Source organism: Mustela lutreola, chromosome 2, assembly GCF_030435805.1.
Source record: "Mustela lutreola isolate mMusLut2 chromosome 2, mMusLut2.pri, whole genome shotgun sequence".
Classification (NCBI taxonomy): Eukaryota; Metazoa; Chordata; class Mammalia; order Carnivora; family Mustelidae; genus Mustela; species Mustela lutreola.
Window position 1 is genome coordinate 158,212,326 of NC_081291.1, and position 11,012 is coordinate 158,223,337.

The 11,012-nt window shown below is 40.2% G+C and overlaps 1 protein-coding gene across 1 annotated transcript; it reads right to left on the minus strand.

Annotated features, from left to right (window-relative positions):
* Positions 1 to 2,696: 2,696 nt before the first annotated feature.
* Positions 2,697 to 8,929, minus strand: NDUFB4 (NADH:ubiquinone oxidoreductase subunit B4). The gene is made up of 3 exons (XM_059163950.1): positions 8,694 to 8,929; positions 4,648 to 4,794; positions 2,697 to 2,820 (listed from the first exon to the last, which is right to left on the minus strand). The coding sequence occupies exons 1-3, from the start codon at positions 8,871 to 8,873 to the stop codon at positions 2,758 to 2,760; spliced, it is 390 nt and encodes a 129-aa protein (XP_059019933.1). The 5' UTR covers positions 8,874 to 8,929; the 3' UTR covers positions 2,697 to 2,757.
* Between the last annotated feature and the right edge of the window lie 2,083 nt (positions 8,930 to 11,012).

Below are 11,012 nucleotides of genomic sequence, written 5' to 3' on the forward strand. Positions count from 1 at the left end.
CATGCCCTTGCTTTTTCAGCCTTCCCTGCTGATAGAAGTCAGGCACAGCCAATCACATTCTCCCAAATTCAGGAGCAAGTGATGGGAAGATATGGGAACCTTGAGGATCTCTCTCTGGTGGTTTGGTGTTTTTTTTGTTTTTGTTTTTGTTTTTGTTTTTTGACAGAGAGATCACAAGTAGGCAGAGAGGCAGGCAGAGAGAGAAAGAGGAGGAAGCAGGCTCCCAGCCAAGCAGAGAGCCCGATGCAGGGCTCAATCCCAGGACCTTGAGATCACGACCTGAGCAGAAGGCAGAGGCCCAACCCACTGAGCCACCCAGGCGCCCTTGGTGGTTTGGTTTTAATAAGCTTGAGCTTTTGGGCCCACAGAGGAGGCAATACCAGTGTAGGCCCCTGTGCCCAGTGCTCAGGGCCAGCAATAATGATCAGACGCATGATAACATTAAGCACTCAGAGGAGGTGGTTATTGGTATTCTCACCAGACCACTTCTGGGTGCGATTTGGGGCATTGTTTGTGGTAATAAAAAATCTTTAGGAATTGATTAAACTCCTAGGAACATATTGCTCAGTAAATTCTTGATGTTAACAAAAATGTTTTACAATCAATAAAACTAAAAGGCAAGCTATGGAATGGGAGAAGGTATTTATAAATCCAATGATGGTGTTGGTGAGAATGTAGAGAAAAAGGAACTCTTGTGCACTGTTGGTAGGAAAACAAACTGGTAAACCACTTGTGGAGAACAGCGTGAAGGTTCCTCAAAATTTAAGAATAGAACTATCCTAAATATCCTAAACAGTTCCAACCTCTCATCACTGTTGGTTCCCTTGGCAACCAGACCCAGGCTTAAGTGTGGTCAAAACTTAGCACAGTAACCTAACAAGACACCTCTATTTTATCATTAGAAAATCCTGAGGGTTTTAGGAACTCTGGGCCAGAAACAAGGACAAAGACTAAATATATATTTATTATAAATCACAGTATCAGAGGATTTTACTTTAATCTGAAGCTGTGATTACCTCCTGGTCATTTTGGACTCCTTGTGCCTGGGAAATAGACAAAAAAAAAAAAAAAAATCCATATTAGCAGCACTAAATGACCTTCATAAGGAGCTAGGGTTGCTACTACAGAATGGGGGCCCAGGGGATATATCTGGAATCCAGGGGAGTCACTGGTGTTTTTCAGTACTTCCACGTCCAGTGATGAATGTGAACAGGTAATTGCTGCAGCAAAGGCCTGATGATACAAGAGCAACTAAGGTTCTGGCCTTGCAGATAAAGGTTCTCTGGCTCCCAACAGGCAAGCATTCTAGACCTTCTAAAGTGATGGCCAAGGAACGAAAATCTAGAGTGTTGTGGGGGGAAATGATGAATCTGTTACAGCTTCAGACCAGTTTCAACAGTGTGGGACTGAATCTTGTTCCACTAAACCTCCTATATGGAGATGGTACCTAGCCACCTCCCTGAACGGCACTGCAGATGAATGTGCACAGATCTAAGCAGAACATGGAGTGGATACGGAAATAGTCTACCTTTTGTGCCTATCTCACTTCCTCTTGGCCCATCATTTTACTCCAGTTGCTGCTGCTGCTCTGAGCTCCTGTAGATGTGACCTGACAATATGCCACCTCAGCTGTATAGCACATCTCTTTCTGCCCCACACTTCCTTCCGCCTCCACGTAAGAAACCTGTAAGAACCTTCAGCTATTCTGAGGCTCACCCATACCTAGAAGTGAAAGACAATTAACTGCATGAGACAACCTGTGACCAACTAGGGGAGTAGCTAGTGGATAATTGTTTTCTCCTTGTCAGCAGGGAACATTCTATGTACATTCCACAGGGCTCTTCAGAAGGTCCCTAGTGGGAATGAGCCCACCACTCTGAGGCAACAGGCCAATAGCACATAACTTGACGGGCTGTCCCTCTAGCTATTTTACTCTTACCAGTCTGACACTTGTTCTTCAATGACTCCCTAATATAAACTACCTGCACAAAAGCTTGTCTCTCAAGCTCTGCGTTTCAGAGTATCTCAGACTCATAAAAGAACCTGATGAAAATACTTGTATGCTCTGAAAGTTAAAACCAACGTACTAATGTAAATCAGCCCCAAAGAGCATGTTCTCCCTCTAACACTTTATTCCACCTTCATAGGTGAAACCGTTACCCTACTGTTTCAAGACTGAACTATAAAGCATGTAGCTTTACTTTATTGAGCAGTACTATTATCTCACTTTTATTTTTATGACCTTATGAGAAAGTAGGCATTACTATCTCCATGCCAGAGACAGGGAAACAGGAGGCCTTGTATTCCAACTGTTAAGCCCGAGATGGGATTCTGACCCCAATTTAACCTCCAAAGTCATGTGTTAAACCATTTTATTTCCATTTAATGTGGTCTCCTCTTGTCTTATCACCTGACAGTGGCCCTCAACTTGCCATCCTCAACACATCTTGCCTTTTCATGCTTCTGTTTTGCCCTTTCAGTCTTGTGACAGTTGTCAATAGTCTTTAAGGACAGAGCCTCAGTCTGTTTTATTGACAGCTGTATTCTGGGTACACAGCACAGTATCTGGCTCACAGCAGATGCTCTTTTGCTGAATAACTAAATGAATGAACATGAATCTGTTTCTCTATGCAACTGTGAACTCTTATATTGTATATCCAGCAAATGTTTGTTGACTCAAGGAAATAATAAGAAAATTTTTAATGATTAATAGAAGATTTATTTAAACAATAATACAGAGAGTCATCACTACCAGACTTAGTATGAAATATTCCATGTTCGATCCAATTTTCCTTCCTGGATAAGTTTTTCTTTCCTATCCTGCAGAGACAGAAAAAACAAAACAAAACAAAAGCTTCATTAGAAATAACACATTCTGACCCGTGTTCATTGCAACATTATTTACAATAACCAAGATACAAAAATAACCTAAGTGTCCATCAATGGATATGTATATGTATACATGGAACACTATTCAGCCAATTAAAAAAAAAAAAAAGGAGTGAAATCTTACCATTTCATAGGTACAAGCTTATAGATACAGAGAACATACTGGTGGGTGGTGGGCAAAATGGCTGAAAGGGGTCAAAAGGTACAAAGTTCCAATTATACAATAAGTCATGGGGATGTCATGTACAATAATAGTGACTATAGTTAATAATACTGTGTGGAATATATGAAAGTCGCTAAGAGAATTAATCTTAAGTCCTCATCATAAGAAAAAAGATTGTCTTTTGTAACTATGTATGGTAACAGATGTTGCCTAACATTTACTGTGGTGACCATTTTGCAAAATATACAAACAAAAAAGGTACTGGAAAATACAAAAATGTTTACAAAGAACCAGTGTAATCTGGCATAACCCATGGTACAACTCTAAAAAACCAGACTAAAATACTCCAAACCTAATTCCAATCCCCCACTGTCTAAAGCCTAGAGGGTATGTGTAAGGAAGCAGCAGTCTGAAGAAATAAAGGAACAATGAGAAAACACTCCTATTGAAAAACAATTTATGCACATACTGGAAGAATTATATTACCCCACTAAAAAGTGTATGTCAAAAGCAAAATGCAAACACCTTCGGATAAGTGGGGCCTATCTTTTTGTTAAGTGGGTACTTTATCAGATAATCAAAATATAGAAGCTCTTACAGGAGAATGGACTGGCCAGTTTAAGACAAACCTAAATGAATGGGCTCCATTCTAGATGGCGACACAAAGCCTTCTGGGGGCTAGTACCAGGATGGCCTGGTGTCAAAGATAAAATTGGCTTTCTCTGCAATCATATGGCCTCTAATGGCAGATTCCCCCACAGGTTGCTTTTGCTTTCCTACTGTTAGCATATTACAAAGTTTTAACATTAATCAACAAAATGTGACCAACACTGATTAGAATTCATACAAACTGGTAACACATTAAATAATTTATGTATTCTGTTAATACTTAACCCAAATAACCATCTTTTTAAAATAATGGACTAAGAAAACTCAAGATAAAGGTTTGCAAAGATAATATCTAAAGTTAAGTCAAAATAGGAAAGTTTAACTTCTGTATTAACTTGTATTTAATTTTTGAGACAGAGAGAATGCACATGCAAGCAGGGGTAGGGCAGAAGAAGAGGGAGAGAGACAACCTTAAGCAGGCTCCATGCCCTTAACAATCCTGACTTCAAGCCCACAGCCGACATCCAGAGTCCGACACCTAACCTACTGAGCCACCCAGGAGCCCTTAGTGTTAACTTTCTAAAGTTACTTCTGTATTCTCTTAATAGTCGTAGCACAATTCCTTTACATCACCTAAAACACACCAGGAAAATGCTTTCATTTCAGTCTAAGTTCAAGCCTTAGAAATTTAAACTGACCAACTTATTATTTTAAGTTGAAATTAAATTTGAAAGACTCAAAGACTATTGTGATTTTTAGCAAAGTATTATTTCAATATGAGTTGAAATGATAAAGCAATGCAATCACATACTTGAAACTTCCTGTTTTAACCCCTGCTGGAAACAAATAAAGATAAGAGAGAAACTGAAGGGAGAGGAGAGGACTGAGGTGGGAGGAACACTGGTGGCAAATGCCGAGAGAAAGAGCTGCAGCCAGCACAGGGGAACCTGTCACACAGAAACTAAACATCAGGTCCCAATACTTACTCTGTCAGTTTTGAATACATAAAACCAGAACAAAAGGGGCCCCATTCCAAACAGAGCTCCTAAGAGCGAGGTCTTGGGAGTGGGTCTGAAATTGGGATAGATGTTTGCTGATCTTGCATAGGTCCAACGAAGCAATGCAGGATCTTCCTAAAATTCAGGAAAACAAAAAGTTACAGAACTAAGTAGGGCCACACTGAAACAATCTCATCAAAACTTCTGTGTGTGGGAGGGCAGAGGGCACCTTTTGTGCCCCACCACAGTTAAGGGTATATCCTGAATATTCCTGAATAGCTTCAGGGAAGATCTTTCATTTCTAGTATTTGTTGACTAACTTTCTGATGATCCTATCCGGTTCAAGTCCTTCAGAACTTAAAAAGTTCTTCTATCAACCTTCAGCTTTCTATTTACTTAAGATTTAAGAAACCTAATCTTTTTAATCCATCAGAGAAACCACTTTTTCTCTTTGATAATTTTTTTTTCCTGGATTGTTTTGTAGCTTCATTGTCTTTCTTGAAGTGACCAACTGAATCACAGTATTCCCAATGAGGACAGATTTCATATGATTTCTATCATACTTTGTGCTTTGTTTCTAGGACCCTTTCTAATGCTATCCCCTATGCTGCACTGTCTTTCCAGGCTTCAAATAAGTTTCAGGAAGGTGAAGACTGTGGTAGGCCAACTCTGAACTTTAAGATTTTTAAGCTGACTTGTTTGATACTTTATAAGCAAAATTATTACATCTTATGCTATTAAAATAATTTGTAGTGAGGACAAGATTGTTGTTAATGAAAAATAATCAGACTGCCTTGGTTAAGGAAAAAAACTGTCCATTTTAATGTACTTATACTAGAACAACTATGTAAGACAGCAAATCTGCTCCAAACACATAATTAAATTTAATTAGCTATATCCCCAAATACTTTATAGAATTATTTGCTCCAATTAACTGATAGGCAGATTAAAAATAACCAGATGAAATCAGCTTTAAAACTTTAATACCAAAGGAGAACATTCAAGGTCCTATACACCACCAAGAAGTCATGATTGGTAGGATTGAAATAATTAAACTGAATCTTCCATAGATACATTTTAAACCAAACTGTTTGCAAAAAACAGTAAAGGTGAAGACCCAGGTTATAGACAGGTTCAAGGGAATATTTGAGTTTAATACATCTATTCTTTATTTATCCCTTCTATTAAGGTATTTGAATGATTCTCACATGACAGAGCTCTCAATCCACCAGTCACCTCTCTACGTATTTATCTGCCAAACTGGTCTTCCAGAATCAGACATTTCATTTCATAACAGTATCAACAGCCTCATGACCATAGTTCACTGAATCTGTACTGTTGTTAAGAGGCGTTCCGAAATATACTCCATGGGAAACAGTTCTCCTTTTTGGACACCATTCCATGTCCCAAGAACTATCAGTAGCATGTGACATGGTGAAAACTCCTTGAAACTGTTTCTTTTGCTTTTCAGGGCACACACCAGCCTGGTTTTCCTCCTAACTCTATGGCCATTTCCTCTTGGTCTCTTTTGCTCTCTTCTTCCTTATCTCTCCCATCTCTTAATATTGGATCTTAGACCTTGTTGGTCTTCTCTATCTACATTCATTCTCTTGATATCTACCTCCTCCAGTCACATGGTTTTAAATATCTGACTATAGGCCAATGTCTCCCAAAATTATACCTTCCCAGACCTCTACCCCAAACTCCAGACATAAATCCAACTGCCTGCTCAACAATGCCATGTTGTCTAACAAGCATGTCAAATGTGATGTATCTCCAACTGATTTACCAATATTCCACTCCATCTCCATCCCTGCTCCTCTCACATTCTTTTCCATATTGGTAAAAAGCAACTTCATTCTTTTGATCACTTAGGTCAAAAAAACCTTCGAATCATCACTGACCCTTTTCACTCTTACACCTCATATCAATCTGCTAGCAAATCCGGTTGGCTTTACTTTCAATACGTACTCAGAACTCAATACTTTCCACCTCCACTGCCAAAACCCTAATTACCTCAAAAGCCTCCTAGTCTCCTTGTAGTCCTCTGTAACCTATTTTCAACTAAGCAACCAGAGAGATGTTAAAAATGTAAGGGCAGATTACCTACACAGTAAAATGCCTTACAACAATCTGCAAAGCTTGGTGTGATCTAGTTCCACTTTGCTCTCACCTTTCTCCACGTTAGTCACAATGGTCTCTTCAGTACTTTTGGAACTAACCAGGCACACTTCTGTCTAAGGACCCCTACACCTGTTATTCCCTCTACCTAAAATGCTACTTTCCCAGAGAGCTGTGTGTGGCTAGCTCCCTCATCTCACTTCCTTCTTGTCACCTTCTAAGGATGGCTTTCCCTAGGGGTATCTAAAATTTCAGCAGCTATCCCTTCCTACGACACAACACACATTCCTAATCCCTTCCTTGCTTTATTTTTCTTATCACTTACCACTAACACGCTAAACAATTTAGTTTTTTAACTTGTTTGTTACTTGTCTGATTCACTGGAGAAAGCAAGCTCTGCAAGGACAGGAATCTACACTGAGACCTCAGCATCTAAAACAGGGCCTGGCCTATATCAGCAATTACTTAATCACTGAATCAATCACTGGTAAAGATTAGGCAAGGAATTTCCATGTATTGGTCATTAAATGATTAAGTGCCAAGCACTCATTTAACAGAACCACCAAAGAGGCAGGTATTACTGTCTCTTATATGACAAAACTGAAACTGTCCTAGGGCACAGAACTAGGGAAGAGAAAATCTGCGGTTTAAGCTTTGGCTATCTGGCACATCAAACCTGTGAGAGTATGTCAATAACAAATGTCTCCCTCCACACCTTCTCAAGTAAACATGGTTCTGACTGGAGATGGTACAACCAACTGGTTAAGCAAATGTTTTGGGTTACACAGTTCAAAGTTTAAATTCTGCTCTATCACTTGCTAAGGGAATATCACTCTATAACCTATTTGTCCTTCCCATGTTGTCTTCTCATCCGTAAAATGGGGATAATTACAGGGCCTAACTCTTTGAATACTTTGACATTTGAATAATATTCAGAAAGGGTTTAGATAGTGCCTGCACGATGTAAATTTCCTTCAATTCTAGCAACTTCCAAAAAGTCCTACAGAACACCAATGCAACTTTTGAGGGAAGTTCTGGTTGTTTTTTTGTTTCTTTAATATCATATTTGACATCATAATTAAATAGCTCCTGTACAGAAAATTACTGAAAAGCCTACTCACTAAATATAACAGCTATCAGTTTACTGGTAACATATAAAGTGCCTGCAATGTTATACAAATATCTCATTTACCTTACAATGATTCCATAAAGAATGTACTATTCTATTCTTCCCCACATAAGAAGATCAGAAAACTAACCTTTGGAGGGGTTTGGCAACTAAAGTCATCTAGTTCGCCACTATGTTCTGCTTTGGCATCTAATTCCAAAAACCTGAGTTTCAACTAGCTGCATAGTTTTGGGGCCTTCAAAAGATATAAACTGAAAAAAAATTACTATATTCCCATCAGGAGAGAGCAGTATTGCTAGGAACTGTGAACTGAAAGGTGGAAAACCGTTTTTTAAAAAAATTACACACACATTTTCTGAACAACTCATTACAGCTCAGGCACTGTGTTGGCTAGTCATATGCCTTATCTCATTTAGTCCTAACAGCCTCCTAACTGTAAGTACTGTATTATCCCCCTTTTTCAGACAGGAAAACCGAGGCTGAAGAGCAGAGGTGAGTCTCTTAAGATTACCCAGGCAGGAAGTGATCAAGTCAGGGCTCAAATCCAACCGGGTGTGAATCTAGAATCGTCCTCTTGACCACCAAATTCTCCGCCCAAGGTCAAAGGGCTAGAAGGTGGCCCTGCTCTCTCCGCCTGGAAGTGGGCCAAAGTCTAAGATACTGCTCGGGAACGGTGGCCGCCCCGCTGTGTGGCCTCTCTTGGCGGGTTTGGGCTGCCCGGTCGGGGAAGGGGGACCGCCCGGACTCTGGCCCTCGATTCCCGCCCGGCTGGCCCACGACTCACGATGAGCCCTTGGCGTTTGGGGTCGTTGTACTGAAGCAGATACTCCCGTTTAAGTCGGGATCTTATGGCCAACCGCTCGGCTTGCGCCTTCCGGGCTTCCGGAGATACGTTGTATTCGGCCGGGTCGAGGGTAGAGGGTAGGGTAGCCAGAGGCGACGGCTCGTACTTGGGGAACGACATCTTGGCACTCCGGCACACAACTGCGCCTGCGCGAGTCCGAGACCCTCCCCCTTTAGTCTGACAGTCGTCCTGAGGGAATGCGCCTGCGCATTAGCGGAAGGTAGGCTGTAAGTTTCCTCCCGAGCTCAGCTGCTTTCGTTAACCTTCCTCAAGGTCCTGTACCCAGAATAGCGATCTGCGCATGCGCAATACGCTTTCCTTGCCCTTTCTTCTCCCCACCCCCGCTTCCTCCTTTTACCTACAACAATCTGTTGCTTGTTGCTTCTTTCTAGCAGCTTTACATATCTCTAGGGACAGAGCCGAGCTTTATTTTGTGAAGTTGAGCTGTGTGAGACTGGCAGACAGAAAATGGGACTGGATGTAGCTAGAGTCCTGTTCAGTGTGGGTCCCTCTAAGGTGTGTGACTTTGGACAAGTCACTCAACGTCTCCGAGTTTCCTCTTGCTCATTCTGGATAATGACCCCTATTCTATCCACCTAGCAAACCTTTTGTGAAGATTAAATAAGATAATCAATACGTGCCAAAGTGCTTTGCAAAACACAGTGTTCTAACCAAGAAAAAGAATACGCTTTTCTGTACGTTACCACGTTAGATCGGTACAGCACAAGTAGCGGTGTGTTTTTCACAGGCACGAAATAATGTTTAATAGGAGAATGATGTTGTAAGAGAGATGTTGCCTGCCTGACCATAGTACGTCATTAACAAATGGAAGTACTGAATAAAGCTCGTTAAGAAACAGTATTTAGTTAAAATACTAAAACCTCTTACCTAAAATCTTTAGCACTCTTAGGGTGCTAAGAAGAAAAATCATCTTTAGATGATGCCTTTATGCATAAAGGCATTATATCTTAATGTGAAAGATGACTTGGGGAGAAAAGAAAAAAGTGGGTAACTGGAAAGGAAACCTTCTTCATGGCTACTGTCCTCCTCCCACTATTACCAGGGGAAAAAAGCAACTTCAAGTTGCACAGCAGGGTCTGTGGGTACGAGTCAGACACTCCACAGGGGAAAACATGTGAACAATATTCCCATAACTCAGGGAAGGAAAGCTGGATCAAAAGAGAGCTTCAGCTTGGGTGAAATGTCTGGGGACTATAGGTATGTTGGGAAATGGTTGCTAGGCAGAGAAGGGACCTAGAAAGTGTTGGCATTTGAAGCGATGAGGAGAAGCACTGCTGTCAAATTTATTCAAGATTTTAATACTGTTTTAAAATATTTACTAAGCACCCACTAGGTGAAGCATTCTGCACACTAGTCAATCTTAGTCAATCTTCTAGGCTCAGTGGGGGAAATGCAGAAGAAATGAAGGACGTGGTGTTTGTCTTCCGGGAGCTGACAGTACAGGCAGTACAGAAAGAACAGACAGGGTATGATAATATTTGCAAAGCAGTTTAATGTCCAAATGAGCAAAATGGACTCATGAGAATACAGGCTGAGGGAATGTAGAAAAAAGAAATTTGAAGCAAATCACAGACACTCAATTTTAAAGGAATGAGAAAAAAAAAGGAGTCATTTTTTTCAAAGGTGTTTTAAAATACCATAAAACAAAATGAAATGCAGGAGCAGTTTGTAAATTCTAAAGATAATCTTGATAAAGTTTCAGAAACCTTTGATTTATAGATTAGACACTGATCTGGGAAGAAGGGCATGCAAAAAGGATAAAAGAGAGAAGAAAGGAGTACAATGACTACAGATGACAAAGTTTTAAAGACTTTGTAAAGTTCAGAGAGAGGGAAAGAAAGAGAATGACAGAGAGAATAAATTACATCATGTCCCTTTGGAATAGTTGAGGTGTTTATTCCTACATCTGCTTGATTATCATAAGGATCCCTTAAGATGATTGTCAAAAAAATGGAGTCCCAAGTTCTGTTCTGCTCTTGAAGATTCAGCAGTGATCTGGCAGGGGAACCCAGGAGCCTATAATTTTTACAGTTTCCTGAGAAGATTCTTCTACAATTGTGTTTGGGAAACATGGAGATGAGTACAAAAGGTCTTCCTTTCCCTCTTCCTTTTTCCAGGAAAGTTCCTCCCTTTGATTGAGACTTTATCTTGAAATAATGTAATCAAAAAATTATGAAAATGAATTTATCTTATAATAAACATTTAAGACTACAATGGTGTGCTAATTCTAACGCTAAA